The sequence below is a fragment of the Otolemur garnettii genome, unplaced genomic scaffold (assembly GCF_000181295.1).
Source record: "Otolemur garnettii isolate 467f Iridium unplaced genomic scaffold, OtoGar3 scaffold00011, whole genome shotgun sequence".
Taxonomy (NCBI): domain Eukaryota; kingdom Metazoa; phylum Chordata; class Mammalia; order Primates; family Galagidae; genus Otolemur; species Otolemur garnettii.
This window is the reverse complement of record NW_003852406.1, coordinates 30804573-30829282: the sequence shown is the minus strand read 5'-3', so window position 1 is coordinate 30829282 and position 24710 is coordinate 30804573. Positions and strand designations below refer to the sequence as shown.

The following is a 24710-nucleotide window of genomic DNA, read 5'->3' as shown; positions in this document are numbered from 1 at the left end:
CTTGTCTGGGACCTCAAGGTAGAGGCCCAGCTCTAAGTCATTCACCTGCACCCAACTCCAACTGGCTTCCAGTCGGCTTTCACAAAGGACATGTCTGTTTATTCATTGCTCCAGGATCAACCCCAGGATCTAGAAAAGCACTTAGTCAATTTTTGTGGAGAGAATTAAATGCATGCTGCCTTGAATTGGTACCCAACTCCCAAATTCTCCCAATTCTCTTGGTGTGTATTCCCTGCCTTCCCTCTAGCATTCCTTTTTTGCAATTTGTTGGCAAACAGTGTTTGTGGGTTTTGCTTCCTTCTTACAATATCCTAAGCATAGGTTCTGTTACATCGTATAAAAGCCTCTTTTAATCGAGGAGGCTTTGAAACTGCTAAATAGAATGGCAATGATCACAAATAATGAGTCTGTGCCTAGCTGATATGGCAGTGAGCAAGCTGCACAACAGCCAAATAGATGGCAGGGACGCTGCTGGGCCCATGGACACCCTTTAACCAGATACATCTTCTTGGCACAGCATTACTTCACCGTGAACTTCAGCCATGAGAACCAGAAAGCCTTGGAACTGAGGACAGAGGATGCCAAGGACTGTGATGAGTGGGTGGCAGCCATTGCACATGCCAGGTATGTCTCTCCCCGCACCCCACGGCAGGAAGCCCCCACCTCATGGTCCAGGCAGAAAAGAATGAGCCCCAGGGCTCTGCTCTCAAGCAAACACAAGCCCCAGGAAGAAGAGGGCATGGAAAAGGAGGAGAGGAGGGGAGAGAGAAAGCTGTAGGCAGCCTCTCTTGCTGGGTCTGCCCTACAGAGCCTGGGCCTCTGGGATGTGCCCTCCAGAATGCCACAGGGAGGGAGAGGCTGTGGGGAACGGCTCTGCAGCCTGCTTCAACCAGACCAGTTCCTTCTTTCAGGGAACCAAGTATTGGTTTGATTAAAGGATTCATGGCTGCCAAAGTCTAAAGCCACTAGTGTCTAACCTAGCTGGAGCCACTCATTTGCTGTATAACCATGAACTAGTCTCTGTTCTCCCTGGATCTTACTTTTCTTATCTAGAGACAAATTCTCTAAACCTCTCTGAACATTGACACTCAGGGACTCTGTACCTGCTCCTCCCCCTTGCTCCCAGCAGTATGTGCCCCTTTGTGGAGAGAGGCTCTCTGGGCCAGCAGGGGAAAAGCCAAAAGATAGAATATGCCACAGAGAAAACAGGGCTCCAAGCTGGACTAAGTCTTTTTTGGGTTCTGGGGAAATGATGGGTCTGCAGGCTGGGGACGTGTCCCCAGAGCTAATGCTTCCCTGGCAGAGCTGAGCACCATCAGGGCAACAGTACTCAGACATTCTTCTCAGCAGTAGATCTTTCTGGCTCAGTGAATGATGGTGTGTTTCTATGTCTACCTACTGTAAAATGCAAGCTCCTGAGGACAGGGACCAGAGCCTGATAAAGATATAGACAAGGCACCCAGCAGATGTGAGAAGAATGCACATGGACGGGTGGAGGATGTATGCCAGGCTGGGTGTAGAGTTTATATACGAAGATGAATGATGGACGAATGGGAGATAGGTGGATGACAATATGAGTGTTGAAAGTAGATGTAGATGATGGATATGTGGATGGGCAGGTGGATCTCAGGACCATTCTTTGAGCCCTGAACCAAGCTAGCTGATCAGAAGCCCTTATTATGACCATAGCAATGACCTCAGCCCTGAGCTCAGGCCATCTCCATTTCTATCCTCAAGGAGTGCCCAGTCTAGCTACAGAGACCCAATGGTGACATATGAACTAATGAAGTCACACTCTATGTACCATGCTGGGGACAGAGATGAACACAACACCAGTATTCCCCTAGGGGAGTCCCAGTTAGTCAGAGAGACATGACATGTGCACTCACCACTCTGGTGCATAAAGGCTAAGACGTCACTTCCGTGGGAAATGGGAGTATCTGGGGAAGCTGGAAATGGGGTAACATTTCTCCTGAGTGGGAGGATTGGGGGAAGATTTAATGAGTTTAGATATGAGCATTTCAACACCACTATTCCACCAAAAAAAAAAAGTCTTAAATAAGATCACTGATACAAGAAAGGAAATCGAAGAGATAAAATTTGGGTATCAAAATGTAGACAGGTTGGACAGTGGTCTGGAAGCAGACCGTGATTGATCAATCTTGAGTACCCTGCTGAGATGTCTGACCTTTCCTCTGTGAACAGGAGGCAGCCATCCAAAATTTTGCCCAGGCCAACAACATGATCAGAGTTATGAAATTGCTGGAGGATGAAACTCAGTGAGTAAGAACATAGATTCGGGGAGAGCAATGAACCTCAGTCTCCCCAGCACTAAAGTAAAACCAATAACAGGATCATTTGAAGACCAAGTGAAATTATTTATGTGAAGGGGGTTTGTAAGCACTGAAGCATTATAGAACTCTAACTTGTTATGTATTCCAATAACCAGGACTACATTGATTTGGAAATAATATAAAAATTTTCTAGAGACAGTGAAATAGCAGTACCTATAGTAGAACGGCTATAGTGATACACACTGGCAATACCAAATGTTGGAGAAAGATGAAATAGTTCCCATGCCATACTGGTCAGAGTGTAAAATGACACAACCACTTTGGAAAATCAATAGGTGTATATCTGCTCTGTGACCCAGCAAGTACACTTCTTGGTATTTCTCCAAGAGAAAGGGAAAATAGCCACAAAAGTTTCATATGCAGATGTCTTTAGCAGCTTTATTGTACAATAATCCAAAAACTAGAAGTAGCCAAAGTGTGCATCCACAAGTCCACAGGCAGGTGTCTAAACTAACTTTGAGACATCTGTGCAATGGAATACAGTTCAGCAATAAAAAGGAATCAACTACAGAAATGTGCAACAAGATGGATGAATTTCAATATCAATTTGCTGGCTTGGCGACTGTGGCTCAAGCGGCTAAGGCGCCAGCCACATACACCTAAGGTGGCGGGTTCGAATCCAGCCCAGGCCTGCCAAACAACAATAATGGCTGCAACCAAAAAATAGCTGGCGTTGTGGTGGGCACCTGTGGTCCCAGCTACTTGGGAGGCTGGGGCAGGAGACTCACTTGAGCCCAGGAGTTAAAGGTTGCTGTGAGCTGTGAAGCCATGGCACTCTACCCAGGGGGATAGCTTGAGGCTCTGTCTCAACAAAAAAAAAAAAATCAATTTGCTGAGTGAAGAGCCAGACACAAAATAGTACATGCTATTTGATTCCCATTATATGAAATTCTAAAACAGGGGAAGCTAGCATGTAGTGATAGAAATCACAACAGTAGTTGCTTCTGGGGTGAGGATTGGCAGGGAAGGGGCACAGGAATCATCCCAGGGTAATAGAAGTTCTCTTTGTGTTGATCAGGGTGTACGTATTTACAAAACTGATCAGACCATGCACTTAGACCTGTGCTGTCCACAATTAGTACATGAAACATCACATTTTAAAAATGAATGATATATATGTGTTTGTTTTAGAGAGGGTGTTTTAATTTCCTATTGCTACATAATAAGAAATAATCCCCATCTTAGCAGCTGGAAACCATATCCATTTGTCAACCTCCCAGTTCTTTGGGCCAGAAGTCTGAGCTCAGCTAAGGTCTCGCTCTGCTCAATGTGTCCCAGGCTAAAGCCTAGGAGTCGCAGGGCCAAGCTCTTACCTGGAGCCTCTGGGGAAGAATCTACTGCCAGGCTCATTCTTGTGGCTGTGGGACCAAAGTCCCTGTTTCCTTGGTGGCTGTCAAGGGTGGCTCTCGGCTCCTGGAAGTTGCACGTTTCTTGCCATGTGGCCTCATCTACCCTTAAACCAGTGACTGTCCAGCCTCAGACTTCTCCCTGCTCCTTCTACAACCAGCACAGAAAACTCCCACCAAGACATCTTTAGGTAAACTGAGCCCTACTGACAGCAGCTAGTCCCAGGAGTGAAGCCCTGTGGGATAGTTGGGCAACACACCAGCCTCAGGCTACCTTTGAGTCCTGCCGACCGCAGGACTCAAGCAATTCACTAAATTGAGCTGTAGCTATAAGAAGCCAATAACAATAATCAGCTAACATCAATATTGCCATGGCTCAGTGGTTGGGCATCAGTCACATACGCCAGGGCTAGTGGGTTCGAACCCAGTCAGGCCTGCTAAACAACAATGACAACAACAACAACAAAAAAATTGCCAGCTCTTGTGGGGGCACCTATAGTCCCAGCTACTTGGAAGGCTGAGGCAATAGAATCGCTTAAGCCCGAGAGTTTGAGGTTGCTGTGAGCTGTGATGGCACAGTACTCTACCCAGGGCAACATGGTTGAGACTCTGCCTCAACCAAAAAAAAAAAAAAAAAAAAAAAAAAATACTGCTGAGCTTGTCTGGGCCTCCAGTGACCAGACAGAATCATGTGCACCATGGCCACCCAGAGTGCAGCACCCATCACCCATCTCTCACAGTGTGCTATGCACACCCTGGGTAACAGCTAGGAAGCTGGTCCCTTCAGCCACATTTGACAGACATGGACACCAAAATGTAATGTCACATAGGGCACGGGTGCAGAGGCTGTGCTCAGATCCTGGCTCCCAACTCAGGGCTCTAGAATTCCCAGGAAAGCCAGATTCAATACAGACCAGAAGCTGGCCCTCACCCCAGAAAGGAGCAGCTGGTGCGTTGACCTTATGCTACCTGTGAAGGAAAACCTCCCGTATTTATCATCCTTCTGGATGTCAGTTTCACAGTAGGGCATGCTGATTGTTTTTCTACCTTTGTAAAGCCCTGGGGTGTGGGTCAAGCTGCTGGCCTCAGAAGAATGTCTCTCATGCAGCCTGAGAGGGGTCACAAGGGCAGTCGCTGGTAAGGGAAATTGAGTCACCTTCCTCAGGATAGTCTACACCAACATAAGCTGAGGCTTGTTGGACAGGGCCTGGAATGACTCAAGCATCACACTCTTACCTAGGGAGCTGGCCTTGTGACCAAAGAGGGATATTTAAACTATGAGCTTCAAAAAAATATATAAACTATGAGCATCATTTACCCTCAGCCATCGTGTGTATGTGTGTGCAAGAGTGTGTGTGTCAAGGGAGAGGCTGGCTCTATCCTAAGCCATATTGATTAAGTATTTTTACATAGTACCAGTTAGGGATTCTTTTTTGGTTGTTTTTTATTTTTCTTTTGATTGCTATGTTTTTGTTTTTGAGACAGAGTCTTGCTTTGTTGAGACAGGGTCTTGCTTTGTTAACCAAGCTAGAGTGCCGTGGCCTCAGCCTAGCTTATAGCAACCTCAAACTCTTAGGCTCAAGCGACACTCCTGCCTTAACCTCCCAAGTAGCTGGGACTACAGGCACCAGCCACCACACCTAGCCAATTTTTCTATTTTTTGTAAAGACAGGGTCTTGCTCTTGCTTAGACTGATCCTCAAACTCCTGGGCTCAAGCAATCCTCCCAAAGTGCTAGGATTATAGGCGTGAGCCACCACTCATGGCCCCAGTTGAGTTTTATTTACATAATAGATATATCCTATATACAAAAATAGGCACTGCAGTATATTAATATCATGTAGAGACACAATGTTCTCTCACACTGTATGCATAATATTTGAGTATTATGGGATGTCTCTTGGGGGGTTGTGCATGTGTGCTTAGCAGTGTATAAAATGTAACAGCAAGTGTGTCTGGCAGGGCGCTTTTCAGTGCAGAGAACTCAGTGCTGATAAAGACCCCTAAACCATTAGCAAGTGTAGAGATGCCTGACTCCTGCTCCAGTTTAAAACGAACTGGAGTCACTTCTCTCTGAGCCTCAGTTTCTTCATGCATACAATGAGATAACTGGGCTTTCATGATCCCTGAATTCCCTTCCAGCCCTGAGAATCTCTGAGTCTATACTCAGGAAATCTTGGCTGGATGAAAGAAGGGAGGAAGGCTAGAAGAGGAAGGTAGGAGGTGGGAAGGAAGAGGCAGGCAGACCACCACAGACCCAGACAGGCCAAAGCTGCCTCCTATTTGGAGCTCTCGGGCCATTAGTAAGAAGAGATAAGGAAGAAGCCTTCACACCCCTGAGCACCGAGCTATGGCCCTATGGGCACAGACTCCTTCAAGCTCTCAGCAGAATTTCCTTTGCAAGTAAAGACAATTACATCCCATGGGAACTTTGGAAAATTTTTAAACCTAATATTCATTTTCATAAGAGAAGCACAAAATCCTCACTTTAATCAGATAGAATTGCAATCCAAAGAGTTATCTCTTCCAGCCTGTTATTTACCTTACAGAGGGTGGGAACAGGAACGCAGATGTGTTTTCTGGACCAGGCTCATGCTCTGGCCTATGGCCCTGCCCTTGCCATCTTCCTCCCAGACTGCTCCCAGCTCTGCCTTGCAAGTCTCCGACCCTCAGGGTGCCTCTGGGGGCAACCTCGCCTCTGCTGCACCCCTTAGGCCATCAGAGGATAGGACTTATTTTGTTTCCTGTCCCCACCTTGGCCCAGCCCCTTCATATTGCAAAGTTGTTTCCCATCTGTGGTCTCCTGGGGTCCTCACCGCAAACCTGGGTTTGTAGGGAAGTTATTACTGTCCTGTGTTTCCATAAGAGCCACAGAGGCTTAGTGAGGTTGCGTGAGCTTGTTGAGTTCCTGAGTCTGCAACAGAGCCAGCGCCTCCTTGGTCTGATACCCCACTGACTCACCATGTCCCAAGTAGGTGGGTCACGTTGGAAAATACCAGACTGAAGAGTGTCCTCTCAATTTGCCAAGACAGTAGAAGACAGTAGGTGACCCCGGAAAGGGACCCAGTTCCTATAGGTGCTGGGGGCAAACATAAGACTATCCAGGGGAAGAGAGAATGGGGATAAAGAAGGCTCTAACTCAGATTCAAGGAAGCCTTCCTTGATAACAAGTCCTTGTTCCTGGCCCCTCCTGAATCCTACAGCACAGACAGCCTAGGTAAGACACACCATCCGGTAGTCAGGTGTGGTGATGCTGGCTCTTCACCTGTGCACGCTCTTCACCAGTGAGATCCATACACCTGACCCTTCTCCATGTATTTGAAGGGCCTGCCATGTCCATCCACCCAGTCATCTATCCATGCAACAGATGTCCACTTACAACTTTCTAGTGCCAGACCTTCCATGCCAGGCCCTGGGTACATGGGAGCAGGCAGCTCAGGGGTGGCTACTGCTCCGTATCAGTGTGGCCACTGCTATGGTCATGGAAGCCTGGGTGCAGAAGTGCCCCCACATAGTCTGGAGGTGACCAGGGAAGGCTTCATGGAGGTGGCATTTCAACTGGGACTCAGAACTAGCCTGGGAAAGAGATGGAGCTAACCCAGGGAAGTGGGAAGAGGGAAGCATGTTTCAGGCAGAACATCCCCTGTCCAAATCCCCAGGAAGAGGGGTGTGTATGTGTGTGTGTGAGACAGAGAGAGACAGAGAGAGACAGAGAGAGTGCATGTGCCCAGGCCAGTTAGAGGAATCAGAGGTCAGATCTGAGACAAGGCTGGGAAGGTGCTGGGGTAGCAGCAGCCACAGCAGTCATATCAAGAGCCCAAACTCTACATCTGGGAGTTGGGACCTCTGCTAAGTGCAGGGAAGTGGGTGAGCCCCACTTCTGAATGGTGCCCTTCTTGGGCCACCAGAGGACAGGAGGCAGCATCTTACCTGCCTGCCCATCTGTGCACAGCTACAGAACCCTGGCCACGGAGCACGAGGCCCTGATGCAGAAGTACCTGCACCTGCTGCAGATCGTGGAGACGGAGAAGACAGTGGCCAAGCAGCTCCGGCAGCAGATCGAGGATGGGGAGATCGAGATTGAGCGGCTAAAGGCAGAGGTGATGCGGGCCGGGGGGGGAGGAGGCTGGCCAGGGGCCCGGGGCCTGGACCAAACAACTTCAAACCTGGGCTCCTGTGGGATTGGGGCATGCATGCTGGGCAAGGGCCAGCTCCCAGCCACCATCCTGCCAGCCTCCAGACTTAGGATGTGGTGATGCTGGCAGAACAGGAAGGTCCTGTGGTCAGACCCGATCCAAATCCCACCTCTGCCACTTACCAGTTGCAGCCTACAGTAAATCCCTCTGCTTGTCTGTGTCTCGGTTTCTTCAGCTGTAAAACAGGTTATGAGGACTGAGTGAAGTTCCTAGTTACTGATGACCTCATTGACTCAGCATCCCCAGCCCAAAGCTCTGGAGGCCACAGGGTCACTGGCAGCTCATCAGAGCATGGGTATCTAGCTCTGCTCTGTCCATTACAGAAAGCTCCGGCCTGCTCCTGAGCAGCAGTCTAGAGGCTGCATGCTGCAGGGCTGGGTCACATGGGGTCCTGAGAGCTGCAGCAGCACTTTCACCAGGAGCAGAATCTCAGGAAATGCAGGATCTTGGGCTCCACTCCAGACCTCCTGAATCAGAATCTTCATTTTAACAACATTCACATTAAATCTTGGGAAGCTCCGACTCTCATTCCCTTAGACACTTCTCACTGGCTGCTCCCCCTAGAATCCTCTGATCACCTCTCTCCCGCTCACCTTGCCAGTGTGCTCAGATCCATGCAGCCACATCATACATGGACCACAGCTGCTGAGCTAGGAGGAGGAGACAGAAACATAGAATCCTGGAGTTAATTGAGTTCATAATCAGCAGGGCCCAGGGACATCAATCTCCTCTTCCCATAAACCCCTGCCCCACCCCATTGTGGACAGGCAACACCCAACCTCAAACTCCAACTCCTCTGAGCCTCCTGCCAGGATGTGCTCAGTAACTCAACACCTGCAGTGGGATAAGCAAGACTCCCGCCAGGTCACCCACCTAATGCACGTGGCATTGCCAACCTGGGGCACAGATGGCTGTCACCTTCCCTGCCCTCAGACACCATGAGGAGCCCTAGGCCCTGGCCTGCACCTGCACCAAGGCCCCTGCTGGGGGCAGTGGTGACAGTGGGCCATGAGTCTCCCCCAGCTGATTCAATCCACTTGCAGACAGTAGCAGAGGTCTTGGGGCCTGGGGTGCCAGGATGTGTGGAACCAGCAGCCAGGAACCCATCCAGGGAGCTGAGTGGGCAGCAGGAGACAGGAACACACATGAGCTGAGGCCCCAAGGCCCTGTAGCTTGCTCCCTGTTCCCATCACACATCACTTACAAAACACAATTCAAAAAGAAAACTAATGAGTATTTAGAACTGCGCCACAGAACTTGAAGCCCCAAGTGCAGGGCCTTTTGCACATGGGACCTGTAACACACCCATGAAGCCAGCGCTGCCTGGAATGTAAAACCGCTGATTCCGCCTAGTCCCACAGCAGCCAGGCTCGGAGCTAATAGTAACAACAGAAATTCCAGACTCAGATGCTTGCCTGAGCCCACAGCAGGTGCCTTCTGATGTGCTTCCTTAGTCAGTCCCCACACCATCCTGGCTGCTGATGTCTTACATGGGAACCAGACTAAGAAACTCAAGTCACCTGCCCAAACACAGCCAGGAAGTGGCAGAGCTGGGACTGGAACCCAGGTCTCCTGTCTGCTGGCAAGTCTGTCCACTCAACCAGTAGCCTCTTCCCACAGCCCCACCTAGGTCATTCTGGGACCAGTTCCACCCTGGATATATCCTAGCCCAGCACAGATCCTTGAATCCAAACTGAGCCCCCGTAAGGGACCAGGGAAGGAATGTGACCCCAGTACCAGATACTAGCTTTGTGATCGAGGGTGTCTGGGTAACATTCCTTCATTCCCCCACTTACTGAAGACTCAAGATCACCAGTCTGACCTCATGCTTTTCTCCAATTACTGCTTCTGTGGTCACTTTGGGCACAGAGCCATGCTGACGTGAGCATCACCCCACACTCCCCACCTGGTGACAGCCTTCCAAGTTCAATTGCCTCCTCCTCGGGGACTCCTGGCCCAGAGCATGTTATCTGCCATGTGCCCCCATGTCATGACCATGCCCAGCTTGCCACATGTATGCTGCCCCATCTGGCCTGGTAGGAAATCCTTAAAGACAGGGCTTTGTCCTGTATCAATCCTCCCTTTTTCCCAGCACAGAGTAGGTGCACAGAGGGGACTTATGGATGAGCAGGCATCAGGCTCTATAGTAGCACAAGGAAAATGGAAGTTTCTGCCCTTCAGGCCTGACTGTGGCAGAACATGATGATCAGTGCCATAACAAAGCTTGTGCCAGACACCCAAGGCAAGGGAGTGAGCCGTTTCACAATCTGGGAAGGTGTGGGCATGTCTTACATATGGCCTTAACAGGTATCATGGGTCTGCAGGTACAAAGGGCAGAACCTCCTGTGTCACATGGGAAGGTGGGGGGCAGAAAGCAGATCAGTCATGACAGTGTGTATGTGCAAATCTGTCTGTCTCAAAGCAGCAGCAGAAGCCACTTGGTGAGAATTTAGAGCAATGCTTCCAATTAAGCGCATTACCCTCCAGGTCAAAGGATTTCTTTAAAGACGGCTTTGAAAGGGAGAGCAGCTTTCTAAAGCCTCTTGGCTCCAGTATGTCCCCCTCCCTTTCTCACCCTCCCCCCAACATACACACACACATCCTGTGGGTCAGAGGTCAGAGGGCCCCTGTTGGCTCTGAAAAGGCCCCAGGAAGGTGGCACCAGTGCTCATTTCTGAGGCAGTAGCCATCGGGTAGGCAGGAGGCGCTGAGAAGCCAGGTGAATGATGAAGACTGAGGGGCTTTGCGTGTCAGAGCAGGAGGAATCTGAAGACACTGAGGTCCATAGAGAGGAAGAGACTCATCCGAAGTTGCCCACCTCCAGCACTGGCTCTCCTGGCCTGATCCCCTACCCCACTTAACTTTCCCCTCCCCAATGAGGAGAGGAGCTTAAGAACAGGATTTATGTTCAGAGATGACAGTGTCACCTGGATGGCCCCAAGCCCTCATGGTGCATCTCTCCTCTGATAACCAAATAAAATTACTCAGGTCCTATACCACAAACTCCCCCCGCCTCTTAATTTCAAAGACTGCTCTTGGGATCCATCGCAGCACTTCCCACAGCAGCTGCCCTCACCCTGTGGGTGGTCCCTACGGGTATCTCTCAGGATGGGCCAGATAATGTGGCAATAACAAACAAGCCCCAAATCTGAGTGACTTCAAACAACAAAGGCTGATGACTCACTCACACCATGTGTCACTGCAGGTTCCGTTAAACACTCTGCTCCACAGAATTCTCATTCAAGACTCAGGAACATAGGCTACCACCACCAAGAAATTCACAGTCCCATAGCCGGGGAAAGGAACCTATCACACAGCTTTAAAATGAGTAGAAGACATCCCTGCCCTCATGTCACCCAGCCATACCTGCTACGAGCATTTCTCACTGGCATTCTCTCTTTCACACCCTCTTCACTCCCCTATTTTTGTTGTTACCATTCATTACCTCTTTTTCTCTCAAGACCAGTACTGCCAGAGCCAGTTCACACTAGCTTTTTTTTTAAACAGAGTCTCACTTTGTTGCCCTCAACAGAGTGCTATGGTGTCATAGCTCACAGCAACCTCAAACTCTTGGACTCCGGTGATCCTGTTGCCTCAGCCTCCCAAGTAGCTGGGACTATAGGCCCCCACCACAACACCCAGCTGTTTTTAGAGATGGGGTCTCACTCTTGCTCAGGTTGGTCTCAAACTCATGAGCTCAAGCAATCTGCCCGCCTCAGCCTCCCAGAGTGCTAGGATTACAGGCATGAGCTACCACACCTGCTTTATACTAGCTTTCAAGAGCCAATTGTAAAACGTTTCAAGAACTTTACCAGTTGATTATTCGACCTTTGCTAGCTTGAAACTGAGTTAGGAGTGCTTACAACATGGGAATTGGTACGTGCTACAAGTTAGTTTTCCTGTCAGAGAGCTGATCCTTAAAGTTTTACCGTTGTCCGCGTCATTGTGCATGATCACGTCCATAGTTTGCAGGGTCTTGGGCAAAGTGAAAATGGGGGGCCCTTAAGAATTTCAAGATGGCAACTGCAGAGGCTTAAACCAAACATCGGAACTTTCTAGGCCTACTCTGTGCCGCTGCTTGGGTCACCAGTCCTATTTTTTTTTTTTTTTTTTTTTTTTTTTTTTGGAGACAGAGTCTCATTACATCACCCTGGATAGAGGCCATGGCATCACAGCTCACAGCAACCTCAAATTCTTGGGCTCAAACGATTCTCTTGCCTCAGCCTCCCAAGTAGCTGGGACTACAGGTGCCCGCCACAATGCCCATCTATTTTTTTTTTTTGTTTGTTTGTTTGTTATAGTTGTCATTGTTGTTTAGCAGGCCCAGGCTAGGTTCAAACCCACCAGCCCCACTGTATGTGACTGGCAACTCTAGCTGCTGAGCTACAGGCGCTGAGCCAGAGTCACCAGTCCTTGAAGTCAGCCTATCTCTCCTTCTATCCCCTCCAGCCCTATAGTGCCCTCTCCTAGGTAGGGAATAGGTCATTCCCAAACACCTGGAACTTCTTCAAGCAAAACAAACCCACCTCTGTTTTAGTCTCCTCCCTCCTGTCTAAACAATCCTATCAGGCCTCATCTTCCAAAAGCTCTACCAGGGAACCATCTAAAACAAAGGGAACATCTGCCTCTGAGAAGAATCCTCCCTCCCCTAGAATACTGGGTTTGGCATTATTTCTTTTTCTCAATAGCTGTTCTTCTCCCACTTGTGATTAGAAGTAAATTTGGAGATAGGCCCTTAGGGGCTGGCCAGGGGTTTACAGATAGTCGTGATATTTTATTGGCATGGAAGTACTCAGACTCCTAGTAGTTGACTCTGGAAGGAGCTGTAGAGTTCTTTAGCTTAAGATCTAAAATAAAAACTTAGCCTTTACTCAGTTTTACAAACTTTGACATAGAACCACAGTACATAAAATAGGTAAAGGTGAAGACTGCTTCTTGGGAAGAAAGTAGGGACAGGTGGCCTTGACGCTCCCCAACATTGAACCTGCACCAGGGCCATCCTCACTGCTCCCATCTTTCCTCCTGCTGTCTGCCATCCCCAAGCCCCTGCTGCCCTGGAACACTGTATCCCACCCTGTGCTTTGGTTCACATCACTTCCTCCACTGGAATCCTTCCGTCCATAGACCACACATTGCACTCCTGTTTGTCCTTCAGAACCTCTTCCCAGGTGAGGCCCTGTACTCTGCCTTATTGGATTTTGAGTCACCTCTGTGGATGTCTAAACCCCCAGCTTAGGCTGAGGGCTCCTTCAGATCTGCCTGCTCTACCTCTAGCCCTGTGTCACCAGCACCCAGCACTGTGTCCCCCATCAGGACATGCTGACAGTGCTGGCACAAAGGGAAACAGAGATAGCACCTGTTGGAAGGGGCTGGAGAGAAACAAGAAGGAGACAGAGACAGCTGACTCGTATGGTGGCTCTTTGAAAACAAGTATCTTTAGTAAATAAAACCTGGGCTTCTGATGAAAAGAGAAGCCTAAACTGGTTGCACAACCATTACTGCAAGCCTATCCAGAGAGGGGAGTAAGCTGGAGCGCAAGCCACTTTTTCCATGCCCAAAGTGGGTGGGGCAGATAGATGAGGGCTTTCCTCTGAGGGGCCAAGAAGACAGTTGGAGGGTGGCAGGTGGCAGAGGGCAGGGCCAGCCAAGACACCAGGCATGGAGCCAAGCATACAGTCGGGCAGCAGCCAGAGTTGGGGTGTGAGCCAAAGGTCCAGCCTCCCATGACTGTCATGGACAAGGGTCCACTGAGCAGGGCCTGGACATCATCCATACAAACCAGAATCTAAAGCAAATCCACTTCCAGATTTCCCTGCCAGGGTGAGGGAAAGGCTGCCCCATGAGCCCTCCAGGCCCAGGGCTCCCACCACCACCCCATACTAGCTCCCAGTAGCAACTGTGCCATAATGCAAGACTTTGAAGTTTCCCAAGGCTGTCCAGAGACTTGCTCACCCAGCCTGATTCTTAAAGACGCCAAAGCTGCCATCGTTGCCCATGCATGTAGCATGGTGTCTGACCTCACTACATCCATTTACATTTTCTGCCCTGTTCCCTGCTGAGCAGATGTCCTCTGGAATGCCTCTCTCAGAGAAGAGCATTCTCCAACCCACAACACACACAGGTACACACACACATACTTTACCATCCTAAAGAGAAAAGGGTGGGCAAACCCCAAAGATGACAGAGCAAGCAGACAAGGCCAGAGGTGGTAACAGGCTGAAGGAAAACGTGTTGCCTGGGCTGAGCCCTTGGAGACTGGGTGTGCATGTGTGTGCGTGTATGTGTGCATGCGTGCATGCACGCACGTCTCTTAACCCTTTAGAGTACAAATAAAGGATTCAGTTGTTATTTCAATGTGCAAAGGTCCTCAAAGGACCAAAAGGGGAAAAGGGAAGGAAAAACAAAAAGCCCATCTCTACACTGAATATTACTCAGTTAGATATTTTCAGCCACTTTTCAATCTCAGGCTGGGGTAATTTTAGTAACCGGGGAGTGGAGAGTAGGTTACTGTTCCATTTTGCTTTCAAAGGGCTCAATTCGCTCAATTTTGAGAGCCCATTCATTCTGTGTTTCAGCAAGTGGCCTTGAGGGGACAAAGCCACGTGTTCTAAAGAGAAAGTGGGGCCTGGCTTCGGCTGTGTTTGTAGAATCTCCTGAGCTACTATCTTTAGACTTGTAGAGTTTAGTGACTGCAGTGTTTCCCTTTGGTTAATGTTTTCACTGCTGCTGGTGCTCTGACTCTGTTTTAATTCACTTATCGTCTAGTGGATAAGTATGTGCCAAGTGTCCTGCCCCATGCCAGGCATGGGGAGCACATTGCTGAGGGGCACCATAGCCATCCTTCTCCCCAGAGCTCACAGCAGAGAAGGGAGAGTGAATGGGCAGTTACAGCATTATCACCAGAAGGCCGCAGTGCCCTGGGCACCCTGCTGCAGGATGCAGAGGACAGACTTGCAGAACTGGGAGTGGTTGGCACGAGCCCTGCCCAGGAGGACACAGCACTGGCCCAGCTACCTGAGGGGCCCCTGGCCATGGTGCAGATTGACACCCTTCTGGACACTACCCCTTCTGGGTTTGTTCTCAAAGCTGTGTGTACCTCTCTGATCCCCAAATTAGCTAAATAGAGATTTTTAGAGCAGTCTGAATGTTCATTCCAAGAGCTGTTCCATTTTTCTAGGCCAGCAGTTTTCCAGATTGTGCTCAAAGAGGCCTCTAGTTGTAAGAAGTGCATTGGGCCTGCCAGGGTGGGGAGCACCAAGCCAGCAGCACTCCATCTAGAGCCACCTGCTCTTCTGATGTATGCCAAAGTACAGTTCTGTTTGAAAAAATAAAGAGACTACCTGGATGTCCACTGATGCATGGGTGGATAAACAAAACGTGATCTACACACACAATGGAATATTCCCCAACCTGGAAAGGGAAGGAAATTCTGACACACGTTACGGTATGGGAGAACCTTGAAGACACTGTGCTAAGTGAAGTCAAGCCAGTCGCAAAGAGACAAATAATGCATGATTCTGCTTGGATGAGGTCCCTGGAGGAGTCACATTCAGAGAGACAGAAAGGCTGCCAGGAATGGGGAGCAGGACAAGGGTTACTTTTTGACAGCTCTGGGTTTCTATTCTGCAAGATGAAGAACTCTGGAGATGAATGGTGGTGCTGGCAGCACAGCATTGTGAATGTTCTTAATGCCACTGAATTATACATTTGAAAATAGTTAAGGGCAGTGTCTGTGACTCAGTGGGTAGGGTGCTGGCCCCATATACCAAGGGTGGTGGGTTCAAACCTGGCCCGGGCCAAACTGCAACAAAACAGTAGCCGGGCATCATGGTAGGTGCCTGTAGTCCCGGCTACTTGGGAGGCTGAGGCAAGAGAATCACCTGAGCCCAAGAGCTGGAGGTTGCTATGAGATGTGACGCCACGGCACTCTACCAAGGGTGACAAAGTGAGACTCTGTCTCTAAATAAATAAATAAATAAAAATAGTTAAAATGGCAAATTTTACATTGCTTCCATTTTACCCCTGTGAGAGTTTAAAAATAAAGGGGCTGACAAGCCAGTGCTGTGTCCAGGTAGAGAGGAGAATAGAAGATCAGGCTGAAGCTCTCAGATTATGAATGAGGTGGCTGCAGACCCAAGAGTGGGAGGGCCCAACCAAGGTCACCTTGAGTCAGCTCGGCTGTGATGCAGACCTACTGTCTCACAGCTGTCTGGGACCAGTTATCATCACCTGGACACAGAATGGGTGACACAAGCCACAGCCTCCCTGGCTTTCAGGGAAGAAGAGGCTGTCACCATGCACCTGCCAGCCACCAGCTAGAGGCCAGGGGTCTCCATCAGCAGGTGCCCCTCTCAGCAGCTGACCTGTGTTCCTGTTGCAGATTGCATCCCTGCTCAAGGACAATGAGCGCATCCAGTCCACCCAGACTGTCACTCCCAATGATGAAGACAGTGACATCAAGAAAATTAAGAAGGTCAGTGTCATCCCTCTGTTGGCCCCCTTTAGAGCTCTCTCTCAAAAAGCCAGCCCGAGGTCGACAGTGTCTACCCACTGTCCCTCTGCCCCCAGAGATGCTCTTCACCCACCCACCTCAGCTCCAGAGACCGAGCCCCTTACCCCTGAATGGCCCCTTGTAAAGCCATTTCTTCTGATTATCCCTGTAGGTGGGGTAATTCAGCCCCATTTTATATAAAAGAAAACCAAGGTTCCACTAGAAAAGGAGTGGGGAGAGCCAAGACAGGGCACCATCCCTGGGACTTGCAGCTAAGAGCCTTCCTTGCAGTGCCATGCTCCTCACTAAGACCCCTCTGCCACATCTATACCTTTGCGTGTCCCTGCTGTTATACGTACACCACCTCTGACAACTGCCCCAGCTCCCCAGCAGACAGCAGCAGGAGAGCCTGGTCTTTATGAGACCCCTACAATTGGGCCCAATTCTATTTCCCTATTAGAGTGCAAAAGGTGCCAGGGAGCTGCCTGGTGGCCAGGTGGTGACATACCATGGCCCATCCTGTGGTGGTGTGGCAGAGGGAAGGAGCATGGGTTGTGTTTGCAGCTTGCCAGACTCAAGGCAGGGGAGCCTGACTCACCAAAGAAAAACAGGTGAGGGCAGTGCCTGTGGCTCAAAGGAGTAGGGCACCAGCCCCATATGCCGGAGGTGGAGGGTTCAAACCCAGCCCCAGCCAAAAAAAAAAAAAAGAAGAAGAAGAAAGAAAGAAAAACGTGTGAAACTGGAGAATCCTGTTTGTTGAGAGCACCAAAGAACCCCAACACCATCCAGACCAGAAACTGTTAGTAGGCACCCCCTGGGCCACAGCCAGCCTGCCAGTGTATTTGAGGTTTTGAGCCCACACAGTGAGGGGACTGCACTTTGTTTCTTTTAGTTCGTTGCCAGTGCTTTAAAAGTTAAACACATCACACAAAAATCTGGATTTCTAATTTCTCAAAAATAGAAATAGCTAACACTTATTAACCACTTTCTATGTGCCAGACACTATTTTAGGAGATTTATGCAGATTAATTCGAGCCTCACTAAAATCCTCTGAGGTTTTATTATTATTTCCATTTCACAAATGGGGAAGCTGGGACACAGGGAGGCAAAGTAACTTCGCCCAAGGTCACACAGCTAAGGATTTGCAGAGTGACATTCAAACCCCAGCCACCCAGGTCTGAAGTGCACATCCTCAAAAACAGAAGGTCCAGCTGCCCCAAACGACGGCCAACACAGGACAGCAGCCAGTCCTAGACAGGAGGTGCTGCCCCATGTCATCCCTACCCAGCCAGCTTTATGCATCTCTAGGACCTACCAGGCCCCCACAGGCATTGAGAATTGTCACCCAGGTCTGAGCCAGTCCCCACCCAGGCAAGAACGCTTGGCCTGCCTTCTCTGTCACAGCCCCTGCACTGCCTAGCCCAGCCCTCTGTTTGGAGCATCTATTCCGGTTGGATCATTGCCTTAAAGACCAGCTGGAATCTACCTCCTATCGCTCTGTTTTCACCATCCTATAGCCTCAGACTAACCCCACCCCATCCCCAAGAAAGCCCTTCCTATCTTTAGAAATAGCCAGCGGGGCCTGGGGCCAGCCATCCTCCCCACACACCATCCTGGCCAGCAAGTCTGTGCCTGGACTCAGTACCTGCTAGTGTCAGCCTTTGCCCCTTTCAGGTGAGAATATTTTGGTAAGCACCTCTACTTAGTTCCCAGAATCACCCCATACACTTGCTACCTCTGCCCTGTATTCCTGCCCATCCGCAGGAATGGTAGGAACTAGGTGGCCCCTTGCTCAGAAGCCTGTGCGGTTTAAAACAACTTCTGTGTGTTTGTGCCTTTCCATTCTTGCCAGCATGAGGCCACTCTCAGCAGCCTGACTCCAAGGCAACTGAGTTTTGCGTCTCTGTTCATTTCCCTCCTGAGTCAGGAGGGGAGAGGATCCAGACAGGCGCTGATGAGGCCCAAGCATGATATTAACTAATTTGCCATGTTCTGTTCAATTTGATAATCACCCTCCATCCAGATGAGCTTTAACTGAAACTTCTGGGTTTTCTGGCGAGTTGTTAGACAAGACAAGGTGTGAGCCTGCTCTGCACAGCCTGGCAGCCCTTTATCCTCGGGCCACCTCCTATTAGGAAGACTTGGGGCCACGTTTGTCTTCCTTCAGTGAACACTTCCAAAGCAACCCGGGGATCTTGTTAAACACAGAGGTCTGGAGGGAGCCTGTGCACCTGCATCTCTAAGAATCCCTCCAGAGATGCTGGTCCAGTCCAGCGGTCCTCTCCTTAGACCCATTTTACCGATAAGAAAATGGGCCCGGAGGCAGCAAACAACTGGCCCAGTAATTTGCCTCAGGCCATGTCAGGCAGGCAGCAGAGCCATGCCGGGCTCACGTCTCTCTTTTCCCCATGTGCCTGCGTAGGGCATGACAAAGCCTTGCTCCCTGCCCCCGGGTAGCTCACAATCTGGCAGAAGGAGAGTGGCAGAGCTGGTCTAACCGGCGCCCGTCCCTGCCGACCTGCTGCCCAGGTGCAGAGCTTCCTGCGGGGCTGGCTGTGCCGGCGGAAGTGGAAGACCATCATCCAGGACTACATCCGGTCACCGCACGCCGACAGCATGCGCAAGAGGAACCAGGTGGTGTTCAGCATGCTGGAGGCCGAGGCCGAATACGTGCAGCAGCTGCACATCCTTGTCAACAATTTCCTGCGCCCTCTGCGCATGGCCGCCAGCTCCAAGAAGCCGCCCATCACGCACGACGACGTCAGCAGCATCTTCCTGAACAGGTGAGCGCCCCAAGAGGTGGTCCCGCGGGAAGGAGATGGCGCCGGCCGCGGGCGCTGAGCTCAACCCTCCCGCAAACCATCGGCTGGTTCCCACTAAGTGCCGGTGAGGAAACTGAGGTCCTGGGAGGAAGGACGTTCCGCAGGGTCACGTGGCTAAAAGACGCCTGCCCCAACAATTGTGGGGCTCTGACAGGGGTACAAAAGGAGGCCCACATGGTGTAGATCTAAACCAGTGGTTCCCAATGGGGCAATGTTTGAAGACTTTGTTTGTCACGACGTGGGGGGAGGAGCCACTGGCATCTAGTGGGCAGAGCCCAGGGGTGCTGAAAACACCCTCAAAGCCAGGACAGCCCCACCAGCAAAGAAATGTGCCAACCAAAACTCCGATTTAAGTGTTTTAGAGTTATTATATAAAACAAACTACCAAAAGTTAAATAAAATATGTTCTCCTCTTCTCCTTTGAAACCATCTTAAGGCCTGGAGGCCAGGTTGACATTTAGAGTTCTTGGGCTCCTTGGAGCTCTGCTCGGCCTTGCTACCAACGCACATTGTGAAGCTGCCACTTTGGGGCATCGAGTGAGTCTGTGGCCCTTCAGAAGGCGAGGCTGGCAGCTGCTCTTCTGCTGTCAACTTCTTTTTAAAGGGATCCTCTTAGGAAATGGTTTAAATGAGCTTTTCGGTGGGCAATAAAATTGTATGAACTAGATGAAAGCAACAAAAGTGGAGATGTGGAAGCAGAGCGCTACTTACAAGTAAACCTCTCTGGGTATTAAAGAAACGACAGGGCCCGAGATGTGTGTGCAGCTGCATTCCCTTCCAAGCACTAAGGCTCCAGCTGTTTCTCTGTCCCAACTGGCTATTCATCCAGGCCCAGGACCCAGGGCCACCTTCCCTGTGCTCTACTGCTCCCCGTTCCCTGCCAGGCTGATCTGCTGAGGGGTATGAGGGACATCCTGGGGGAGACAGATGAGGTCTTGAGTCAGACATGGGTCTGAGAGATTGGGGGGCAAAGAGCCTGAAAGTCACTAGGGTGGAACAGGCTGACATCAGGATGTGGACGACTTATCAGGGTGGAGAAGGGGAGAGAGAGAATCGAACAGGATGAGGGAAACAGCCTTTGACCTCATGAGACCTTCTAGAATCTGAATCCCTGGGCCTCAGAGAGTTGCTTTTGAATATATGTCCTGAACACTGTTTTTAAACTTTAAATAAGTGCTTTTATACATTTACCAAAACAAAGAAAGCATTATATTTGTGTGAGAAATCAGATAACATTGAACTCAAAAACTCTAATTGGGTTTTTTAGATTCAGTGACCTGAAATTTGGCTGAAAAATGTGAAGAAGGTGTTCCCTCCTGAGTAAACCCTGAGTAGCTTAGCTAGCTGGCTTCATGGATTCTCAAACATTATCCCACCTGTAGATCTGGGTGGAGCCCAGGGGAGGCATTACTGAATTTCCGCGACCAGTCTGCAGGTGCTACTAACTGCTGGTCCCATACATCACTGAAGGAAGCTTGAGACAAACCGGGGGGGGGGGGGGGGGGGGGGGCTGGCTACACTGGGGCTCAGCTGCAACTCCTCACTTGAGGACCAACTCAAGAGGCACCATTAGAGTTTATGTTGGTGCTTTTCTTGCATTTTAGGCCAAAATTGCAAATTTTTGATAATTGTTGACTATCATTAATAGATAAAGGTGTCCTTTGTATTAATTTATCTTTCTATAATTTTGTTACATGCCTTGATTGATCTGTATTGGAATTCTTTTAACCTAGAATGTTTGATTAGGAATTTCCATGCCAACCCACAGTATTTGTTCAGAAGTTGTTTTAAAAAAAAAACAACATGATTTTTTATTTTTATCTTTTAAGAACCAAATGGAATGGGTCAGATGCCTTTAAATGAGAACAAATGAGAGGGAGGGGACTTTTGCCATCCTATGAAGCTGATATTTTCAACAATGACCTTAAAAAGAACCAGAGGTAGACCTCAAGATAGACCCATGAACCCTTCACCAGGACAGGTGGATAAGCTCACCCAAGTCAGTTTCCTGTTATCAAAACAAGTCATCCTGTGGGGTGAGGACCCAGTAATGACTAGAGAGCACAGGAAAGGGCTGGCAGCAAGTGGCTCCATCAAAGCCAAGGGCACTCATCCACATGCTCATTCAGCAAATAAGACAAGTGACATGCAGTGCCTGGCTGCACACTGGGTCCAGAGATGCAGACAGAGCCATGCAAACCCCATCATTGAGACAGACATACCTAACATGAAATGTGGCAAAAACCACCAAAGAGGCTTCCTGGAGGAGGTGATGTCTGAGTTTGGTCTTAAGGATATGGGAGAGTTTGCAAGAAAAAGAGGAGGAAGGAACTTTCCAGGCAGAGGTGTGCAAAGGTCAGGAGGTGAGAATGAGACCTGGTCCTGAAGGATATTTTAGTCAGAAAAAATGCCACATTCGGCTCTATCTCAGGAGGCTCGGCCCCTCTGCCACGTGGTGGAGGCCTGAAAAGAGTGGAGGCTGATAGGGCAGCAAAGAGGCTGTGCAAGCACAGGGGGACTCCAGGGCCTAAGTGGGCATGATACCCCAGTCCTCAGTCTCATCCTGCCAGCAAAGGCAAAGGCATGTCTAGGCACATTTCTCTGGTGCCTTATACAGTGTTGGGTACCTGAAGGCTTGTGGAGGCAGAGGACAAAGTACTGAAAGGTAATGAGCTCCCTATCACAGTAAGAATCCAGAAACATCAAAGAGGATAGTTTAATGAGATGCCCTTTAGGATCTCCTCCAGCTCTGAAATGACACTTCACAGTGCCGCCTGGGCCAGTCTCCACATCTGCCTAGAACAGAGATGAGTGGCATCTCCCACAGCCCTCGGCCTGAGAAGCTTGTTTTCAAATCCCCATCTCCTTTCATCCAAGAATTGCTGCCTGTTTCCCCTTCTCTCCCATGGGCCCAAGGTCAACTCTTATCATCTTTTTTTTTTTTTTTTGAGACGGAGCCTCAAGCTATCCCCCTGGGTAGAGTGCCATGGCATCACGCTCACAGCAACCTCCAACTCCTGGGCTCAAGCGAGTCTCCTGCCTCAGCCTCCCAAGTAGCTGGGACTACAGGCGCCCGCCACAACGCCTGGCCATTTTTTGGTTGCTTGGCGGGCCCGGGCTGGGGATTCGAGCCCGCCACCTTAGGTGTATGTAGCTGGCGCCTTAGCTGCTTGAGCCACAGGCGCCGAGCCGACTCTCACCATCTTAGCAGCCTTATTTATCCCAGTCAAAATAGCAACAGCCTGATCCATTCTTAAGACTTCTAGGACAGTGGTTCTCAACCTTCCTAATGCTACAACGCTTTAATACTGTTCCTTATGTTGTGGTGACCCCCCCAACCATAAAATTATTTTCGTTGCTGCTTCATAACTGTAATTTTGCTACTGTTATGAATCATTATGTAAATATCGGATATGCAGGATGTATATCCACAGGTTGAGAACCACTGTTCTAGGATATGGATTCTGGTCATCAGAAAAGCTGACCCAGGAGTGGTACCTGCCCCTTACAGGTACTGGAGGATCAAATGAGAGTTTGTATAAAGTGTTCCGCACACAGCCCAGCCTATCCCAAGGTCTGCACGGTAACCCACACTGCAAGAAGTCAAATTCAAACCTAATGTGGAAGAACACTGGGACTCATTTTATAAAACCAGCGTTACCCTATATCGAAGACATCACAAAAAAAGAAAACAGCAGACCAGTAGCTCTTGTGAGCATAGAGGGGAAATATCAGTGAATCCAGGCTCAACACCTGTGGCTCAAGTGGCTAAGGCGCCAGCCACATATACCTCAGGTGGCGGGTTCGAATCCAGCCCAGCCCGCCAAAACAACAATGCCAGCTGCAACCAAAAAAAATAGCCAGGCATTGTGGCGGGCACCTGTGGTCCCAGCTACTTGAGAGGCAGAGGTAGGAGACTCGCTTGAGCTCAGGAGTTAGAGGTTGCTGTGAGCTGTGATGCCACAGCACTCTGCCCAAGGGAACAGCTTAAGGCTCTGTCTCAAAAGAAAAAAGAAAAAAGTGAATCCAGCAATATATAGGAAGGATAATGAGACATCCTGACCAAGTGAGATTCATCTCAGGAACGTAAGGCTGGTTCAGTGTTGGAAATCAATCAATACAATTTCCTCTCCTACTGTATTAAGTAGGAAGACCCAGTGGTCACATCGGTGGATGCAAGTCTGATACAGTTGGTTTCACCCCTTCACCCTGGGCTCTGCTCTCTAACAGGTGCAGGCCAGAGCTCTTTCCTTCCCCAGGGCTAGATGGGAAGAGTTAGAAAATGACCACCTTCTTTTTTTTTTTTTTTTTGAGACAGTCTCATTATGTCACCCTCAGTAGAATGCCACAGTGTCACAGCTCACAGCAACCTCAAACTCATGGGCTCAAGCAATTCTCTTGCCTCAGGCCCCCAAGTAGCTGAGACTACAGGCGCCCACCACAACACCTGGCTATTTTTTTTGTTTGCTTTAGTTGTCATTGTTGTTTGGCAGGCCCGGGCTAAGTTCAAACCCACCAGCTTCGGTGTATGTGGCTGGCACCCTAGCCATTTCGCTACAGGCACTGAGCCATGACCACCTTCCTGACATCACCTCTCTTTAGTATATGGTCACTTGGATACAGCACAAGCTTCACGTCTTAACCTCTGTGCATGTGTAAGTTATGTTTTGTTAACCTTAAAACAACCCAGCGCAGCACTTCACAGCACTGAGTGCTTTGGGCTGCACTGCCCACTGTACAGTGGTGCTTTGGGAGCCCACACAGCACCAGGCTTGCTGCCAGCGCCTGGCCTATCTGCTTTCTGGTCCTCAGAGGCACCCCAGGAGGCTGGAGCCGAGGCTCAGAGAGGTGGGGGACAGAATCAGGGGCACACAGTGAGTTGGGCTGGGCTGAGATTTTAACCTAGACCTAATTCATGGAGAGACTCAAACTTCTCCTGCTGCCCTGTATTAGAGAACTTCATGTGCAGGCCCCGCCTCCCATTTGCTCTAAGTGCTGTGGGGCAGAATCCAGACCATGAACCCCCTGGTCTCCCTGCCTCACACCACAGCGCAGAGACCTGTGTCTCATAACCCAAGGCCAGAGGCTGCCAGCTCACTTATTGAAAACCTGTGCTGTGTAGCTGTCTCCCTGATTTGCTTTTAGGTTGAAATCTACAGCTACATTAACAGCCTGATGCTAATTTGGTGATTTAATTTACTGGAGCTCATTAAAAGAGGTCCTTAGGAAGAGAGAGGCCTCTCTCCAGGTTAGCGGATTCATCCAAGATGTGGCAAGGCTGGGGAGGGTGTTAACTGTGTGCTTCTCAAATTGGGGGAAATAAGATCTTTGAAATAAACATCTGCAGCAGGCTTTGTTGAGCCAAGACAATAAGCTTTAGCTGGTTCCCTTTAATAAATACTGTGCCCAGTGTCATGTGCTGGGAACCACAGTGTCACCTCAAGACGAGAGGCGTCCAGTCCTGGTGTCAGATGCTGACTCTGACTGATTGGCAGTGGCTGC

The 24710-nt window shown here is 49.7% G+C and overlaps 1 protein-coding gene across 1 annotated transcript in view; it reads left to right on the top strand.

The window, feature by feature from the left end:
- RASGRF1 (Ras protein specific guanine nucleotide releasing factor 1) overlaps window positions 1-24710 on the top strand; it is a 114977-nt gene that overhangs the window by 24395 nt on the left and 65872 nt on the right. The window contains exons 2-5 of the mRNA XM_003784570.2: window positions 518-624; window positions 7652-7799; window positions 16276-16368; window positions 18916-19169. Coding sequence (XP_003784618.1) covers window positions 518-624; window positions 7652-7799; window positions 16276-16368; window positions 18916-19169 — 602 coding nt within the window. The remainder of the gene's footprint in view (window positions 1-517; window positions 625-7651; window positions 7800-16275; window positions 16369-18915; window positions 19170-24710) is intronic.